Source organism: Anolis sagrei, chromosome 6 (genome assembly GCF_037176765.1).
Source record: "Anolis sagrei isolate rAnoSag1 chromosome 6, rAnoSag1.mat, whole genome shotgun sequence".
NCBI classification, from domain to species: domain Eukaryota; kingdom Metazoa; phylum Chordata; class Lepidosauria; order Squamata; family Dactyloidae; genus Anolis; species Anolis sagrei.
This window is the reverse complement of record NC_090026.1, coordinates 89,137,743-89,156,999: the sequence shown is the minus strand read 5'-3', so window position 1 is coordinate 89,156,999 and position 19,257 is coordinate 89,137,743. Positions and strand designations below refer to the sequence as shown.

General features: G+C 38.4%; 2 protein-coding genes across 3 annotated transcripts; both read right to left on the bottom strand.

Annotated features, from left to right (window-relative positions):
• Positions 1-14: 14 nt before the first annotated feature.
• Positions 15-9,975, bottom strand: LOC132778715 (vitelline membrane outer layer protein 1 homolog). The gene is made up of 3 exons (XM_060781989.2): positions 8,702-9,975; positions 8,194-8,309; positions 15-4,915 (listed from the first exon to the last, which is right to left on the bottom strand). Exons 1-3 carry the CDS (start codon positions 8,903-8,905, stop codon positions 4,615-4,617), a joined length of 621 nt encoding a protein of 206 aa, XP_060637972.2. The 5' UTR covers positions 8,906-9,975; the 3' UTR covers positions 15-4,614.
• Positions 9,976-13,407: 3,432 nt separating this feature from the next.
• DPH3 (diphthamide biosynthesis 3) lies at positions 13,408-19,008 on the bottom strand. 2 transcript variants are annotated; one of them, XM_060781986.2, is made up of 3 exons: positions 18,773-19,000; positions 15,774-15,848; positions 13,408-15,107 (listed from the first exon to the last, which is right to left on the bottom strand). In XM_060781986.2, the coding sequence occupies exons 1-3, from the start codon at positions 18,878-18,880 to the stop codon at positions 15,042-15,044; spliced, it is 249 nt and encodes an 82-aa protein (XP_060637969.1). In that variant the 5' UTR covers positions 18,881-19,000; the 3' UTR covers positions 13,408-15,041. The 2 variants fall into 2 exon arrangements, with proteins under 2 accessions (XP_060637969.1, XP_060637970.1); XM_060781987.2 differs by lacking the exon at positions 15,774-15,848 and having other exon boundaries at positions 18,773-19,008.
• Between the last annotated feature and the right edge of the window lie 249 nt (positions 19,009-19,257).

The following is a 19,257-nucleotide window of genomic DNA, read 5'->3' as shown; positions in this document are numbered from 1 at the left end:
AACAGAAACATCAACCTGGCTAAATTTTAGTTTATTAACAGCTGAATAACATCTGTGATCATTAATGTATTACCTATTACTGAAATTATAAAAGGATTGGTTGACTGCACTTTATGAAAAAACAACAGGATTGTTAGGTACAACATGCAGCATTGACACATTGATATTCAACTCCATTTTCGTGGTTGCCGTTAGTTATGGACTATGGTGGTGTTGAACACCAATAACTACTTAACATTGTGCTGGATTGTTCCCAAAGTAACTGATGATCTAGCAAATGCATTTTGAAACCTGCCCTGCCCTTCTGGTTTCTGTTCTGTATTTTCAACAAGAGGTTACTGCAGATAGGAATTAAACAAACAACAATTTTGCATCCAGACTCAGAACTCCTGCATTGTACTTATGAGTGAACGAAAGAAAGAGGCTGTTCTATCAGTTCTGACATTGGTTACTTTTTGGAAAGGATCATAGGAAGCTGCCTTGTACTGAATCAGTCATTTTGATTATTGGCCTTAATACAGACTGCACTGGTTAACAACATCTGCCTTTTGGTCCATAAAAGAGCCTTTCCCAACCTTATTAATATATACTGGGTATTGAAAAAAATACCCTTCTTATGCAAAGCATGTATTCTACCACTGAGCTATAGTCACGTGATTTCAGGAAGAGGTTGTTGTGCAGCAGTACAAATGCTGCCTGAAAGGATCTGGATCATAGGAGACAAAGACTCACAGCAACCCAAAGACTATTTGTTTCCCTCTTTTTGTTAAGAACCACAGCTGGTATCCTGTGGATGGGTTATGAATATGTAATCACCATAGTATCAGGAGTCAGGTGGAGATATACAATGTATCCCCACCTGATCACCCCCATGATCTGGATTTTCAAGGAAGCAGCTGCTGCAATTGACAGGGGTCCAGACTCCTGTCACTTGAGAAAGAGATGAGTGATATTCCCCATACCTCCCTTATGCAATCCACAACAAACAGAAGAAGTCCCTGTCTCAATTCAACCCTCCACTAGTGATTGCTCACATGAAGGGTTGGAACATCATTCAGCTGCTTCTTAAGTGACAGCAAAATAGATGCCAATCAGTCATAGCAGATACTGTTGAATAAATGGAGATTGGAAGACTTGCACAGTCCCCATGGGCCCCCTAAACTATGGAATATGTAGAGATCATGAATACCAAACAAATATGATTGTCCCAACAGGATTCCAGTTCACATGAGTTCTACTGTCCTGAATGCTGAATATGTATGCCAATCTAAGACATCATTGGAAAATTATTCTGCATAGGAATCCCTAAAACAATGTACTTCAAATATTGTTACTCCATTTCTATTTGTCACAAAGCACAAAAACATCAAAATGGCAATAATATGCACAAGATACATACTTAAGTTCATACTGTTTGCTTGTTTTATGGCATTGATGTACCTCTGTTATTTACATATGCACCACATGTCAAGTGGACACAGATGTCAAGTGGACACTGATGAATTTTTCATGAATTAACAACAAGAAGGCAAGTCAACAACAGGCAGGTCGCCCAGGTCAATGTCACCAAATTGACCTATTTCTTCCAAATGCTCAGTGGAAGTAAATAACCTTTGATAAGGGTCCTAAGCTGATGTGTAAAGATGCCATATGATCTAATTGAGACCTCAGTGTAGTGCGAGGAAAATGCCTGAAAACTACATTTGTGATAAATGAGTCAGATGTGTCATTCATCATGAGTATGATATGTTCTAGGATGAAAGGGACTGAACAGACACTGGCCAGTTAAGTGGGCTGTATGAGTGTATGATCTGAGTGTATGCTTTGATCATGCTCTTACAACCAAGTAGAGTAAACCCAATAAATCAATGGGATTTACTTAAGTGTTGATTTACCTCTAAAAATTGATTCAGTAAGTGTGCTCTAGTTAAGAGTGCATCCTGTTTGACTAAAAAATCCCAGATTTTGTTCCTGTTATTTTGGATTTTAAATTGGGTTAAAATTAATTGATCTGGGGAGCTGGGGCAGGCTGAACATCCCTTATTGAGAATTTTGAAAGCCAAACTACTTCAGGCCTCAAATTTGTCCACATGGTTGGCTAAGATGGTGACACCTTTGCTTTATAATGATTCAGTGCACTCAACTTTTTTCATGAACAATTTTTTAAAATGTTGTATGAAATTACCTTCAGTTTTCACGTGTAAGGAATATATGAAACAAATTAAGGCTGTAATTAGACTTATGTCTCAGTGCATATGTACAAGTATGTGCAACAACAATTATTCAAAACAAACAAAAACAACCCCAGAAATCTGATAACCAAAACAACTTTGGTCAAAGCATTTTTAGATATGGGATACCCAACCTGTATTAAAAATTGATCTCCGAATTAAAATTTGAAAAATAAGATCAAAATCTAGGATTTTCTGGGGTTTTAAAATCTGTCTGAATAACCAACAAAGTTCCAGCTGCAGTCTGTATAAAATGGAAAGGCATCCGAGTCTATAGGAAGGACTGTATTCATAAAGAAGTTTTTCTTTAACAACTTGCCTCCTACTTGTTCAGGTTCCATAATAATTGGCTCTTATTATGGATCTAACCTTCAGAACACACAGTAAAGAAGTCACAATTGCTGCTGTTGTCAGAGGACCCACACACCCAGAATATCAAGGCAGAAAGTCCCAAAATACCTGCTTTGAACTAGGTTATTTGAGTCCACGCTGACATATATTCCAGTTCAAAACAGAAAATGTGGGATTTTATTCAGTTGTAGAGAAGGGGCCTTAGAAAAAGGGATAGAGAAATAATGACCTAAATCCAAATATCTGCCTCACAACTTGTCCATTCATGGCATGGGAACTGCAGTTGTAGCTGACCACATTTAGAATATTAGTGTAGATTGCCCTTTTTAAGGGTTTGGGACACTGTAGTAAGAAAGATAAGGAAACCAGCTGGATGTGAATCATATGAAGCACAGTGGATCTAAGCCAGTGGTTCTCAACCTGTGGGTCCCCAGATGTTTTGGCCTTCAACTCCCAGAAATCCTAACAGCTGGTAAACTGGCTGGGATTTCTGAGAGTTGAAGGCCAAAACACCTGGGGACCCGTAGGTTGAGAACCACTGGCCTAAGCCATTGTTCTTGTTGTTTTGGCTAGGAATTGAAGAATAAATGACTTGAACTCAAGATAAGGCTCAATATGATTTTAATCCTGTAAGGTGGTATGGGCAGCCGTTAACTTTCAAGAAATTTATGACCTACTCTTACTACCAAGCCTAACCAGCCTAGCCAATGTTTGGGGTTTATAGGGTCTGTACACCAAAAATAACTTGGGGGTACATGTTCCCCATCTCTCCTGTAGGACATTGTATCTCAGAATTTGGTCTTCCAGATGCCTTTGAACTGAGTGTTAGCTGGAGTTTATGGATGCTGAAATCTAGATCTTGTGAAAAACCAAAGGGAACCATTGTATGACATGGAAATCTAAATTGTTACTGATTGTTGTTTTAGGCTTGGTTGGTCAAATCATACCCAAAATACATAGTAGTTTTTATGCAATGAATCTTCAGGTCCCCATTCAATGTTGACAGCACAAATGCCCCTTGTACATTTAACTTTTTAGAGGATCGTCTTGCAGTACAGAAACAGTCTTGCGGCTGTTTGAACTAGGCTTGACATATGCTTCATCAGAGAATTTTTAAAGAAAATAAAATACTAAACACAAACCCTGCAAATCTTTGGAAAAGGGTGTCCTGTGTTCGCTAACTTTTGAACAACCTCGGGCAATTCTTTAAATAAATGAAACCAGAAACCAGATTCTTTCAATGGTGAGTATGGGCAAGGTAAATTATATTTCTTTTCATGGGCCATGTCACCAACCAATGTTTTCTTCAAAATCCAATGAATATGTGCAACCTTGGAACAATCCAATGCTGGCCACTCTACAGCTTGACAGTAATTCATTACAAACATTTAGTTACTTTTGAGTCATTCCTTCTTCTCATACAGCAGGAATGAGTTATATTATCATGGTAATTTAAGGAATGATACTGCTTCTCCTTTTGTGACAGAGGTTTAGGTTTTTCTTTGAGTAATAGGAAAGTGATCTCACTAAATGATGGAGGAGGAATATTATATGATTCAATTGCTGCCTTGTGCTGCTGCCTTGTACTCTATTGTGGGTGTTTGGTCAATGATGGAGAGGATAGAAGGAGAGGATCCTTTTCACATGGTAGTGGCTAATAATATTCTTATTATTTCTGAAGCAGTGAAATACAGCCATTTTAAGTACTTTTGAGAAATGGGAGGAAATCAAAGTTATTTTTTTTCTAAAAGTGCAACCACAGTGATAACTGATATAATTTCAGATCTCAATATTATAACCATAATTAATTATTTTTTAAGAAGCTGGTCCAGATGTTATAAATACCCACACAAGAATTCAACATACAATTAAAAATCAATATGCTATTTGGGTAAAGTGTTACTTTTCCCCAACATAATAGGGTACTTTGACTAATTAGAAAATATTGCTCCAACTTTGTAGAGAAATTGTGAAACAAATGCATGTTCATTGCAGTGTACTGATCATGCAAGAAAAGCTTGCTCAGTTCAGTTTATTCACAGCAGAAGAAGCGAACATCATTGAGGGCTGTGTCATCCATGAAAGCGCCTCGATATGACTCCTGCTTGGTTTGCATGCCACAAATTCCACCTTTATAGCAGGTATTGCTCCACTCACTGTAGTCACCAAATGGACCACCAACTTCTTCCAAGGTAAGACCGTTGCTACAACGGAATCGGATGTTGTTTACTGATGTATCATCTCCAGCACCTTGATCAGGTTCAGTTTGCAGCTGAAAGGCACGCAAGACACCATCTGCTGGACACCATCTGATCTCTGACCAGTGTCCATATCTAGAAAAGGGAAAGTAAGCAATATTTCTAATAAATTATTTTTAGGAAGTGTTATTAAGTTTAGAACAGTGAGCTAGATCCAAAGGTAGTATTTGAAAGGCACATATATTTACAGATACACTGTGTCACACTTCATATTGGAGCCCTGAGTAAGAAAAGTGCAATTTAATACAAAAAGGTTCTTCTGTTTGTCAGTTCAAATAAATTGTTAGGAAGCATCATCATGAGATCTTCTACTGAACGATTAGAGAAGTTGAATAAGATTTACCCAGCGTTTGTATAAGCTTTTCAAGACTATACTGGAGTCCTTCAGATTTAGTTCAGTAATACATGACGGTATCTGTTTTCTTGGTTTTACAACAGGACAATTTATTATTTCTCTTTTTTAATCTCAAAATCTTTCAGTTCTATTCAAAGCTCATGGTGGCAAATTAATCACAACATATCTAAGTCAAGCTGATTTGAATGAGACATCAGCTCTAGTGATTTTCTCTAGACAAAAAAGATAATGAGTTTTGGCTCTCCATCCTGATTTTCCCTGTGCGTCTTCTGAAATATAACAACATTACACTATCTAACATGATTTTTGTTCCTGGATTATAAATGTTATTTCCTAATTGGTTCTAGCATAAAAACATGGGAAAAGTTTATAAAACTGCAAAAACTTTGTTTTAGTGGGACATCCTGCAGCACATTTTGTTATAGTTTTTCAATCAATATCTTATAAAGATTTGACCAATTCAATGTATCATTTGTGACAGCCACTAAAACTAAGCTTCTGGAGTATAAGAACCACACAATTAAAATGCAAATAACATTTCCAAACCAGGAACATTTTTTCCTAATTTTGTTACATAGTGTTATAGGATACTCTAAAACAGTGTCAGAAATAGCATATGAGAGTTCAGGATCAGTACAAATAATCCGAGGCAATATGGTTAATAGTGATATCTCATTAATTCACAATCCATGTAATCCAGTTCATTACGTTTTGTAGTAACATTTATTCAGTCATCAAATATCTTGTATTTTTAACAGAGAGATCATGTATGAATGTCAGTGGCCTTCAAGACAAGATGCAGACATTATTTTTATTAGGCTTCATGGCTGGTGGGGACGAGGGACAGGGCCTTCTCAGTGGTGACCCCCCCCCCCCCGCCTGTGGAATTCGCTCCCCAGCTAAAATAGATCGGCGACCTCCTTCCTTTCTTTCAGAAGAAAACTGAGGACGTGGTTGTGGAACAAGGCTTTTGGCTGATGGACTTAACGGCACCTGAACAGTGAATTGGACCAGACGGTTGTTATAATGGAAATACCTTTATGATTGGATAACTAATGTTTTAATGTATTGTATTGTATGATTTTATTTTGCTTTTATTATTGTAATTATTGCGGCATCAAATTGTTGCCATTGTTAGCTGCTCTGAGTCCCCCTATGGGGGTGAGAAGAGCAGGGTAGAAATGCTGTAAATAAATAAAATAAATCAATAAATAGGCTGTTTTAAAAATTTTAAAGGTGAAAAATATCCCCCCCCCCCCAATGGTTGGAAAAGTTTAGATTTATTTATTACATATCAAAGCCTAGTAACAACTTAGAATGTTATTCATTATTTTATTTTTAAGAATAAGGCCTCACTTGTTTATTTATTTATTTATTTATTTATTTGGTACACTTGTATACCGCTAATATCTCAGCCTATACGGCGACTCATTGCGGTTTACAGCATATTTAAAACTACAATATTCCAATTTAAAATAAAAAATTAACATATAAAATACATACATATACATACATAGTATATTGTTGAAATAAATAAGTCATCACTTTATATATATTCATTAGTCAAGATTTGGCAGCCTATTCAGTAAGGAAAAACACATTTTTGTTGCTGTGCGTAATGATAAACATGGGGATAATAAAACTATACACACACTTTAGAACTAGGTATTACTCATTGCAGGAAAAAACATCAAATATGGAATAATATGCATTTTAAAAATGCACTGATTGTAATAAAGTTCAGGACAGAAGCTGCAATAGGAACAAAAACAAAAGAGGAGCCCACACATATACTGAGTTGAACTTTAGCGAATGAAACAGTTCTAAACTCTATCTGAGAGGGATTAAGCTAGGGAGAAATAGCTGCTCTGAGCTGGAACTGGCTTCCTAGGTTCTCTAGAATGTGGTTGATACTGAAATCCACATATTTTACTATTATATGATAAGCTTTATTTGTGCTTGATACAGCAGATGGTCTATAGCAGAAAAATGTATTATAGCCCTTTAGCTCATGGATTTCAGTATCTCCTCACAGTAGGTAGCAGAACTGGCCAGTGAATTCCAGATGGATCTCTGGGCCAATATTGCACAACGTTGTGGGTCCCTGGCCTGAGGTATACCTCCCTCTAAGTCAGCGTTTCTCAACCTGGGGGTCGGGAGCTCTGTGGGAGGATCACAAGGGGGTGTCAGAAGGGTTGCCAGACCATAAGAAAGCACACTATTTTCTGTTTGTCATTAGGGTTCTTTGCAGGAAATTTGGCCCAATTCTCTCGTTGGTGGGGTTCAGAATACTCTTTGATTGTAACTGAACTATAAATCTCAGCAACTACAACTCCCAAATGTCAGGTCTATTTCCCCCAAACTCCACCAGTGTTCACATTTGGGCATATTGAGTATTCATGCCAAGCTTGGTCCAGATCCATCATTGTTTGAGTCCACAGTGCTCTCTGGATGTAAATGAACTACAACTCCAAAATTGAAGTTCAATACCCACCAAACCCTTCCAGTATTTTCTCTTGTCCATGGGAGTTCTGTGTGCCAAGTTTGGTTCGACTCTATTGTTGGTGGAGTTCAGAATGCTCTTTGAATGCTCATTCTCCCCCCCCCCCCAACCCCACAAGTATTCAAATTTGGAATTATCAGATATTTGTGCTAAATTTGGTCCAGTGAATGAAAATACATCTTGTATATCAGATATTTACGTTAGGATTCATAACACTAGCAAAATTAGTTATGAAGTAGCAACGAAAATAATTTGTTAGTTGGGGGTCACCAAAACATGAGGAACTGTATTAATGGGTTGTGGCATTAGGAAGGTTGAAAACTACTGCTCTAAGTGAAGTAACTGTAAGATGACTCCCCAGGGTTATATAAGACCAAGCCATTCAAAGGCAAACGAAATTCACAGTATTTTATCATGCTAACAATATTTGGTCTTAATGTTGCATGTATGGTAAAATCAAATCAATTGGAGATGTTTTGAGACAATAAAACTTGCCTTCCAGTATCAGATTCAATGGTATACATAATGTTGTCGGTTTCATCAGTTGAACAAAATAAGCGAATTCCATTCAGTGAAGTGTCATCAGTTAAAGCTCCTCCATATGGCTCCACCTAGTGCAATAAGAAATAAAACAGGGTAGAAGTGATGTCTGGTGGTTCCTATGTCAGTTGGGCAGTACATCCGGGTTTAATGAAAGTTTTAAACGACTTCTCCAAGGTGCCTAACCACATTCCTAGATAAAAACTTCAGATACCCTCCTTTAAAGGTGGTCAAAACCTGGAAGACGCAACACCCCAATGACATGGAGGCCACCAGCTAGATGTGGAAAAACCCACCGGTCTGAGATGTTAGAAAGCCACTGCTAGTTAACACTTGGCAATCTTTGGTTAGATGAACCAAAGATCTGGCTCATTATAAAACACAGTGAATTTTATGTCTCAGTTAAATCTAAATTTCTTAAGTAACTAATGCCTATATCATAGGAGGCAATGAGTATATTTACCTTTATACTAAATCCAATGGCATACGATTGTTCTGGGCACATGTCAATCCACGTCCAGTCACCCCAACGTCCTCCATTAGTAACAGTTGCTAAGCTGTAATTTCTTCTAGTTGCAAAAGTGCCATTAGCACTGACATATGTTTGATCCAAAGCTGATGCATGACACAATGTGGCAAGAAAAAGAACAAGAGAAAGGGGCTGCATTTTTATAGAAACTAGGTGAAGCCCCAACAGGTTGTAAGCTTTCAGCTCTCTGTACTTTATATCTCATTTTATCTCAACAAGGATCACTGAAAAAACACGCTTAAGATTGCCACTTGGAAAAGTAAACATACATTAATGTTTAGCAACAGGATTTTTTTGGCTTATACTGCTAGCAAAATCTGGAAGGTTTCCCTCATTTATGTCCCTGAATAAAACACAGTCAGCACAAAGTAAATTGACTAATATTCCCCCCACACAAAGTTATGACACAATTGAACTTTTTAAAGTTCCTAATCTCACTTCACTGGAGGGCTCATTCTTGTTTTTAGATACTAGGAAGTGTTTAGCATCTTCTCTCATAAAATCTAGCTATCATCCTTAGCTCCCATAGAATAAAATTTCACTGAACTTCACTAGCCCTACTTCAGAGTTAACTTGTTTAGATTCTGATTGTTATAACCCTTCTAACAACCTTCCACTAAGGTTGCTTTAATTGTTGTTTCAATATTTTTAATATTTTGATTGTACAGTGGTTGTTTTTATGTTGCTAGCATCGTATGATGTTTTTGTTAGGCCGCCCCAAGTCCCCCTTTGGGGGGAGAAGGGCGGGGTATAAATATAGGAAACAAACAAACAAACAAATAAATACACACACTGTGGAAGCTTCATGCATCAGAGGTGACCACTTAATAAACTTTGAGCTGATGCAGCTATCATAATTGCAAAGGGGTCAAAATTAAAGCTTTGTTGCACAATAGGACTAACAATACATCTGAGATATTTTGTCTTTGTTGATGAGGGCATGGTAATAATATTGTGTACCTCAAGTGGAGGTCTGGACTTCTCACAGTCTAGTTCAGTGGTTCTCAACCTTCCTAAAGCCATGACACCTTAATAGTTTCTCAGGTTGTGGTGACCCCCAAACATTACATTATTTTCGTTGCTACTTCATAATTGTAATTTCGCTAATGTTATGAATCGTAATGTAAATATCTGATATGCAGGATGTATTCTCATTCACTGGACCAAATTTGGCACAAATACCTGATACGCCCAAATTTGAATACTGGTGGGGTTGGGGAGGGGTGATTTTGTCACTTGGGAGTTGTAGTTGCTGGGATTGTAAGGCATTGAATTTTGCCAGCTATGTGTAAATCGCTTTGAATCTCCCTAGGGGTGAGAAAAGCGGTATATAAATACTGTAAATAAATAAATAAATAAATAAATAAATAAATAAATAAATTATGGTTCACCCACAATCAAAGAGTTTCCTGAACTCCACCAACAATGGAATTGAACCAAACTTGACACGAAGAACTCCCATGACCAAAAGAAAATACTGGGTTTGGTGGGCATTGACCTTGAATTTTGGAGTTGTAATTCACCTACATCCAGAGAACGCTGTGGACTCAAGCAATGATAGATCTGGACCAAACTTGGCACAGGTACTCAATATGCCCAAATGTGAACACTGGTGGTTTGGGGGGAAATAGCCCTTGGCATATGGGACTTGTAATTGCTGGGATTTATAGTTCACCTACAATGAAAAAGCATTCTAAACTCCACCAATGATAGAACTGGGCCAAACTTCCCGTGTAGAACTCCCATACCTTGAAGAGACTCGCTGGCATGAACCTACCTCCACCTTCACATGCTCTCTTGCCTGCACATGCATATGCTGCCATGTGCCCAGCACACCTGCTCTCCCTTCCCTGCTTGGGAGTCTCAGAAACAGCCCTCCCCTTGTCTGAGAGGCCAGCCAATCACAACAGAAGAGGGCTTTTGGTGGGAGGACTCACCGTTTCCAAAAAGGAAAAGGGACAGGCAGAAATATTCAGCCTTCAAAGAAGTTCCTAAGAGGATAAAAAATATGTTTTCTAAAGGGCTTTGGCAGCCCCTCTGAAATCCCTTCATGATCCTACCCCCAGGGATCCTGACCCCCAGATTGAGAAATGCTGGTCTAGCTGATCAGTTAAAACAAAGCACAAACATCCAGAGACATTTCTCTTGAGTAATATTTTCTTTTGCAATTTTTTGTTTTCCACTAAGCCCAAAGGAAATAGGAGGAATGGGAGGAATTAAATCCAAATACTTACTTGTGGCAAAAAAGCTGATGAAATCTTACTGCCAGTATAACTTCAAATACAGAGACTAAATGTCCTGGAAGACTTCTATGCTGAGGTTGCTCTCAATTAATGTAAATATAAGTTTGAAGTATTCCTGATTTAAGCCAATCCTATTGTGAGTGCCAAGTTTCATATTTCTCAACTTGTGGTATGTCAAGAGTTCAAGGTAATCTGTAAAATGTTTATATTGTTGATCACATAATCTTTGATTCATTTATCAGAAGCTGACTTCTATTTTTGCAGGTGCTGCTGAAAGAAAAAGGGGGGATGTGAGTGAGACTAAGTACGTACATGTTTTATTTTGTATGGAAAGAAACCAAGGACACAGTCTTAACAGCAATTCTTTTCAAAGTGAGCAAGGAAAACTTGGTCTTCCGGAGTGGAAATTCTACATTTGGGTGGTCTCTGTTCTGTGTGGAAATCTGTGAGGGGTTGGCAGATAGCACCACCAAATGAAGTTCGGCTTAATTGGGCAGGCTCTCACGTCACCCTTTGGGAAGAACATTGAGTTTTATTCTGCATTTCCTATGTTACAAGTAACACTATGAGCCAGCTTCCACTAGTTTTCCAAGCCTCTTCTATAATATATGAAGTCTTTCTAAAACAAATAAGGCACCTGTTTAAGTGAGTGTGTTTTTCTGGTTCTGTATATCCAACATGGATGTTCTTGTGAGTGTTACAAGAACAAATTTAATTCACTTTTAGCTTGCATTTGTACACTGAAATCTGCTCTCTGTACGAAAGATACACTTTTTTCTACTGAAAGTGTACCAGCATTACATAAGGAGCCAACGACGTTTTATAAGAATATAAAGACGTTTTATAAGAATATAAAGACGTTTTATAAGGAAGTCTGACTTGGCCACGGTGGTACACGCTCTGGTCACATCCCGCCTTGACTACTGCAACGCTCTCTACGTGGGGCTGCCCTTGAAGACGGCCCGGAAGCTTCAGCTGGTTCAGCGTGCGGCAGCCATGCTACTAACTGGAGCGGGATGCAGGGAGCACACAACGCCCTTGTTGTCCCAGCTCCACTGGCTGCCGATCTGCTACCGGGCCCAATTTAAGGTGCTGGTTTTGGCCTACAAAGCCCTAAACGGCTCCGGCCCAAAATACCTTTCGAACCGCATCTTGGCCTATGAGCCCACGAGGACCTTGAGATCGTCTGGGGAGGCCCTTCTCTCGATCCCGCCTGCCTCACAGGCACGTCTGGCGGGGACGAGAGAGAGGGCCTTCTCGGTGGTGGCCCCCCGGCTGTGGAACACTCTCCCTGCAAACATCAGACAGGCGCCCTCCCTCATGTCCTTCCGAAAAAGCCTTAAGACATGGCTGTTCGAGAAGGCATTTAATTAAGTGCTATAATAATGTGGTAAAGATGACTGGAATGGAACAAGAAATATGAGATTGGTTATGATTCCACTATGAGACGAAGCGGATTATTTAGTGTAACTTTATAATTGTTGTATTGTTAATATGTTGTTCTGTAATTGCCTTTTTGTAAATTGCCTTTTTATGTATGTTGTACACCGCCATGAGTCGCCCTAAAGGGCTGAGAATGGCGGTTAACAAATGCACCAAATAAATAAATAAATAAACCATGGCAACATTTTAAAATGGTCCTGCTGTACAGAATGTGTCTATTGAGTTCCTTGGAATATATATACAGATGCTCAACCATCATTGAAATATTTAGAGTGGGTATCAAACACACAGGTTTTGTTTTCTCTAGTTTTCTTATACTTATGGTGTCATTATTTCCAGTAGTACCAGCCACATCTGATTTTGGATTATGTCAAAAGTTCTGGTGGCTTGGAGTCAATTTTTTTTTTTTTAAAAAAAGCCCAAGCCAATCTTCCACTATTACACTCAAAATTTGGATTTCTTTCAGACAGTGCGTTTCAAAATATTGTGCAGTGCCACTCAGCTTTAGGTGCCTTATGAATAAATAAGACTGGTTCACTAGCCTCTCTAGTTACCAATCTATAGCTACATTATTACAGGATTGTAATGTTTGGTTAAAAAAATCCACATACAGTCCAACATGTCGCAAGAGAAAAACATATACAATGGGTTCTTGGTATCCATTGGGGCTTGAGTCCAGAACCACGTGCCACCACACCCACTGAGGATACTTAAATGTTTGGATGTCCAAGTCCCGTTATATACAATGATGCAATAAATTATAAAAAATAGCAACATAGCTTATTTAATTTTTCTGATGGAGGAATATTTTCAAATCATTTCTTGTTGTATATGTGGATGCAGAGTGCAAACTTTATCTGTTTTTATGAGCGTCATACCAGAGGACTATTCTATCACATTATTTTGGTGTTCAAATAAGTTTTTTTTAAAAAAAATACATAAAGGACATTTAGATGGAGAGTACAAATTTATCCGCTTTACTGCCAACACAGCAAGTCCGTAAATTAACTTACTCAATAGTTCTACATGACCTGATTTTACAGGTCAGTGTATCAGCATGACATTTTAGGGATATGTACACTAAAAGCCAGATGATGCAACAGGTATTGTGGCAACTGACACAGAAAAGATTCTGAATTTTGTGATCAGAAAAAAATGTAGTATAAGATTTCACAAAACATTACTGTCATTCCAGTAAAGGGAGAATAAAACCTTCTACAAGAGTTTAAAAACTCACCTTTTAATTTAAAAGGCAAAATAAATATTTGCAATTCAAGCGTTCTACAAATATTGATATGAACCCCAATTTTGGTGCCATCTTATTGGCCATTAACTGTTTAAAAATGGATTTAAACAAAAAAATTATTTCCATGATGATAAACTGTTGGTCAGTGCTAGATCTCAAAAATCACATAAACATGTGCTGTCATTCTGTCCAAGAGCAAGTTAAGCAGACTGATTGTTATTAAATACCAGTTAATGGGGGAGACCCCTGAAAATGAAATAGGTTTACATTTCTTCATGAATTCCAAGTCTAGAAAAATAAAATCAGACTGTAAGTCTGAATGTTTGGAGTTGAATAGACTAGTGCATCAAAAGTCAATTACTGAAACCTGAATAGCCAGTTAAATAATTTGACAACATGGTGATTTCTGAGTGAAATTATGACACTCCTAAAAATAGACTCAGTGAACTTTGTGCAAGTTCTAATACAAACATTAATGCAGATGAGACTGTACAAACATTCACTCTGCAAAGTCTTACAGAAATAAATTACTCAAATTGGGAAGCCATTGTAATTGAAATACAACTTAGGTTGCTACAAACCCTGACTGGTATGAAATCCTAAGAAATAAGCATTCAAATTTATACTGAGTTAAGCCCACTTAAAAGCTCAAATTCCTCTGAACCTCAGAGTCCATACAGATTTGGCACACTGAAAATATTAAGTCAGCTTTCATTTGTTCACAATAGTCCAACAACACAAATGTCAAAATAATAAAACTATATAATGTCAAAATAAACTAATGGAATTGCCTAGGCAACACAAGTTGGCACTGTGCAAGAAAGATGAATAGGTGAATCAATATACCTGTATTTCATCGCATAAGTCATATTTTTCCACTTTTCTTCCCCTTCAAAAAACAGGAGTGTGACTATTATACGATGAACTAGAGTAAATACAATTTCAACAAATATAGCACATCAGTATGGAAGATAATCTTCTTTGTCTTATTATAAGACCCCATGGTAAATACTCTGCACATTTCCAGGTGGAATCCAAGAGTCTTTAAACAGTGATGATTTGCAAGGATTGCTCCATTTGGAAAAAAAATATTCATGATACCTTTGTCTGTGTTTTTAGTCTGACACTTGAAATATTATGCTGTAACTTTAATATTTGAAGATTCTTGGGCACACAAGAACATCCAGGGTTTTGGAACATCAGTTCTCTGATGGGAGCAGAGGCAGTTATTGAAAAGCAACCAACCACTGTAAGAACAGAGTCTTCCAAATAGGTGTCCTTGAGTTTTGTGTTTAAACATTGCCACATTTTGCAAGAAGACCCAAGTTTTATCAAACAACCATCAGCATTTCACCAGCTCCTTGTTCGTTGTGGGTGCTGCGATTTCTTCACCACACATGAACTGTTCCTAAAAGAAGAGAAAAAAAGCATTCATACGTTTTTCTAGTAACTATTGACACTCAGAAGCCAAAAAACAAGCTTTATGAGAAAACTGCTGTTTTCAAAATGATTAAGTAACACAAGCTGGCAGTAATAAGGTGTAACATTTGTTTAATATGCAAATGTTATGATAATGAGAAATGTGACTTTCAGGAAAAAAAATTAATCTATAAACCTGCACACCCATAGTTATTTGACTTTAAATTCCACTGAACTGATTTACAAAAAGTGTATTTATTTTGTGTTTTTACCAAGAAGCATGTCACCAAAATATATGGATATTCATAACATATACTGAAAAATAAATGAAATACCTTGAAGATTAAAGCCAGTGGTTTAGATTCAGAGATAGTAAAATTTTGGTTTCAATAAAATCAATATGAAAAGTTAGTTATGTTATCAATGCAACAACCTATGATGACCCGACATATGACATAATCTGCATATCTGCACCATACTAAAAGCATAAAGAACATTATTAATTTAATTCTAGTAGTCTTCCAATATATAAAACTGTGCAAAAGAGGGGAATCAAAATGTTTTTCCAAAAGAAATAAACTACCTGCATAAGTATTTCTTTAAATGTGAACCTAGCCCAAGTCAAGCTCACATATGCAACCTGCTTTGTCCTCACCTTGTCATAGATTACTTTTACAATGAGTGAACAACTTGGACATGTGGCCACATCTTCGCCATTTTCAAGATCTTCCTGCAATGACACACAAGAAAAAAATAATTCTCTGGACAACGCAAGGCCATAGCCAGCCTATCAATTAAATGATCCCAAACCATTTCACCAATTGTGCCTTAAAGAGCTGAGTGTGTCCTGGTTTGTATCAACTCCTGGGATTCCATAGCATTGTGCCATGGTTAAGTGGGATCAAACAGCATTAGTTCTACAGTGTAGATGCACTCTTAGCTCCTGATTAAAAAATCTAATTGGTATTCATTAGGACATCCTGTGGAAGCGGATTCAATAATGTATTGTGTGAAAGACAGTAAATTTCTTTCTATATCAGGCTCTGAGGCACCAGGAGCATCTAAAAAGGGCTGGCAAGTAACTCAATCTCAGAAATAATTGTGTGGGTCATTAGGGATGGTTGAACTGCAGTGGATGATGCTATCAGGGTGTGTGTGACAACAAAAATGAACTATACATTTTCTGCAGTGTTCAGATTTTTAAAAATAAAATATTATTAATAAAGCGATAATTACTATGAGATATAACCACAAAAAGTCCAGTTTGCAAAAGTATGCAAATGAACCTTCCAATATGCATCTCTACCAATCAGAAGTAATCATTATTAATTTTGAATCCCATGGTTTTGTCCATAGGGTGACACAGTGAGTTATCACACTCCAACCATATGTGTCCTTGAGTCACCAGTTAACTTATTACAACTCCATGAATTTCATAGGGTTTTCTTAGGTGAGAAAAAAAATAAGCCCAACATTGCATCACATAATTTTTGGGATTCATGTTTATCATAGATAATGACCAAACATGACCACAAGTCCTGCCCAACTGAAGAGATGGCTTCTAATAAAGAATCACAAGGGCTGGAAGACACCATAAGGGCTACCCAGTCCAATCTCCTGCCACACAGGAATACACAATATAAGTACTCCTGACAGATGGCCATCCAGCTTTTGCTTTAAAACCTCCAGAGAAGGGAACTCTATCTTTTGAGGCAGCATATTCCACGCTGAGCAGTGGCAATTGTCAGGAAGTTCATCCTAACATTTAGGTGGAATGTTTTCTCCTGGAATTTAAATCCATTGTGCCCTGGCCTCCTGAGCAGCAAAGAACAAGCTTGCCCCCTTCTCAATGTGATATTGTTTTCAGACATTTAAACATGGCTCTCATTTTCCCTCTCAGGGTTCTTTACAAGCTGTTTGCATGTAATGTGTCTTCAGGTCTCCTGTCAATGTATGGCAACCCTGTGAATTCCACAGGGTTTTATTAGGCAAGGAATACTCCCAAGTCTCTTCCTCTGAAATATTGCCTGTTCTGTGATGGTGGATTCCCATACAAGGAGTAGCCAGAGCTGACTCAACTTGGATTCCAAGTTCAAACAGGATTTGCTGCCTTTAGGGCAGAGCCTTCCAAACTCTGTGTGTGTGTGGCAACAGGTTCGTGTGTCGGCTGCAATGTATATATGTGTTGAGTGTATGTAACAAGAAGCCTTTGAGTCTATGTGAAATAAGCAATAAATCATACACATTTAAGAAATCAAAGGTTTTCATGAAATATGTTGTGTCCCTATACATTCTGTTGTTACAATTTATGTATGTGTCCATATCTCTTATAAGGAATTGTTTTAACCATAGATTTGCTAACAAATACAGCTGCCTGACCGAACTACAACTCCAATGATCCCCTAGCCATGGCAGTTAAAAGAGGTACCCAAATGGGCAAAGTATGAGAGCTGGGACCCAATGTTGGTTGTATAACGTGGGTTAGAATTACACTCGCACAGCGAGTGAGATGCTGGTGCGTGCTATAAACTACTGCTAACTGCCGGGTTTTTTTTTTTTTACAATTCTTCGCTATCACTCAAACTTAACTACATGTGGATGAAGCGTGCTATAAACTTAATGCTGTGTCGTGCACGTCTTCGCTTCTCTAATTCTGACCCATCACTATAGTATTTACCAGCTGTACATACCTCATAGACCCTCATAGCTGTATATACCTCATAGCTTTGTATTTATATCATCATTACAGTATTTACCATACAGCCATCATTACAGTATATACCTCACAGTCACCATAACTGGTACTATACCATCAGCATAGCTAGTACTGATCGTCATAGCTGTGTATTTAACTTATATCAATCTAGCTTGTACCTTTTCCATTTAGCTGTTATAGATCTTAACTTTACCATTTTAGTTCTGTTTCTATCAATAGCCAAGTACCTTACTGTAGCCAATATAGCCAAGTATTTTACGAAGAAACTTACCACAATTATAGTCTACTGTTTTACGAATATAGTCAAGTGTTTATTACCAGTGTAACCAAATTCAATCAACAAACTTTGTTTTTGTAATATTTTCTTTTGATTCGCCTTTCAAGAACTCTGACTGAAGTTAACTTTGCCTTTTGTTTCCAGTAAACTTACTTGGTTAACTTTAATCCTGTCTCAAGAGTCTTTACTTTTAAAAGAACTGAAGTACATCAGAGGGTATGCCGATAGCCACCGGGTATAGCCAGACATATAGTTTTCCTTCTACCCCGGCGTGCCATCACATTGCGCAACCAGCATTGGGACGCAGCTATCATAGTTTTGCCCCAAAATGTATGAATTTAAAAGTGGGCCTTACCATAGCTGTCAGGGCTTCCTCCTAAATGATTCAACGCGGTCTGGGACCCATCTGGGCCTAGGCCGGGCCTGGGCAAACTTGGGCCCTCCAGGTGTTTTGGACTTCAACTCCCACTATTCCTAACAGCCTCAGGCCCTCCCCCCCCCCCCCCAGCCGTACGGCTGAGGGGGAAAAAAAGAAAGGACCTGAGGCTGTTAGGAATAGTGGGAGTTGAAGTCCAAAACACCTGGAGGGCCCAAGTTTGCCCAAGCCTGGCCTAAACAGTAGAAATAAATGACTGACTGACTGACTATGGGCGGCCCTCACCCGCGTGACGAGGAAGCGGTCCCCGCAGGGACAGGGGTAGCTGTAGGTCTCCGTCTCCTCATCGTACTCGAAGTCCTCGATCTCGACTTCGTCGTGGAAGACGGACATCCCGCAGCACCGTCCTCGCCCCTTCTCTTCTGACAGGAAACCTTTCCTAGTGCGCCACACTCCGTTACGACAACGAACAGCAGCCCTTTTTTCAGCCTACTGCCATCTTTGTTACGGGTTGACGCCGTGCGTCACCTTTTAGCCAACCACCTTTCAGGAATAAAACGTAACGCCGCCGTCAGACTCGTCCTCGTGACGCACGACAGCCAATGACTAGGGAGAACCGAATACGGAATTTAGAGGTAGCCTCTTCCTCTGACGTCACTATTATGACCGAAAGAAACAACCAATCGGAATCGACGAGTGAGGCACGTTGTTTGCATGGTAACAAGCGCGCATGCGTTTCTTTGCTCATAGAGCTAAGAACAGAAAAGGAG

Bases quoted from the DNA above. Each gene is read 5' to 3' on its own strand.
- LOC132778715 (XM_060781989.2), bottom strand. From the start codon at position 8,905: ATGCAGCCCCTTTCTCTTGTTCTTTTTCTTGCCACATTGTGTCATGCA. The intron at 8,310-8,701 runs GTAAATATACTC...TTATTGCACTAG, and splicing joins CCATTGGATTTAGTATAAAG to GTGGAGCCATATGGAGGAGC. The intron at 4,916-8,193 runs GCAAGTTTTATT...TCCCTTTTCTAG, and splicing joins ATTGAATCTGATACTGGAAG to ATATGGACACTGGTCAGAGA.
- DPH3 (XM_060781986.2), bottom strand. From the start codon at position 18,880: ATGTCCGTCTTCCACGACGAAGTCGAGATCGAGGACTTCGAGTACGAT. The intron at 15,849-18,772 runs GTGAGGGCCGCC...GTGTCATTGCAG, and splicing joins ACCGCTTCCTCGTCACGCGG to GAAGATCTTGAAAATGGCGA. The intron at 15,108-15,773 runs GTGAGGACAAAG...CTCTTCTTTTAG, and splicing joins TAAAAGTAATCTATGACAAG to GAACAGTTCATGTGTGGTGA.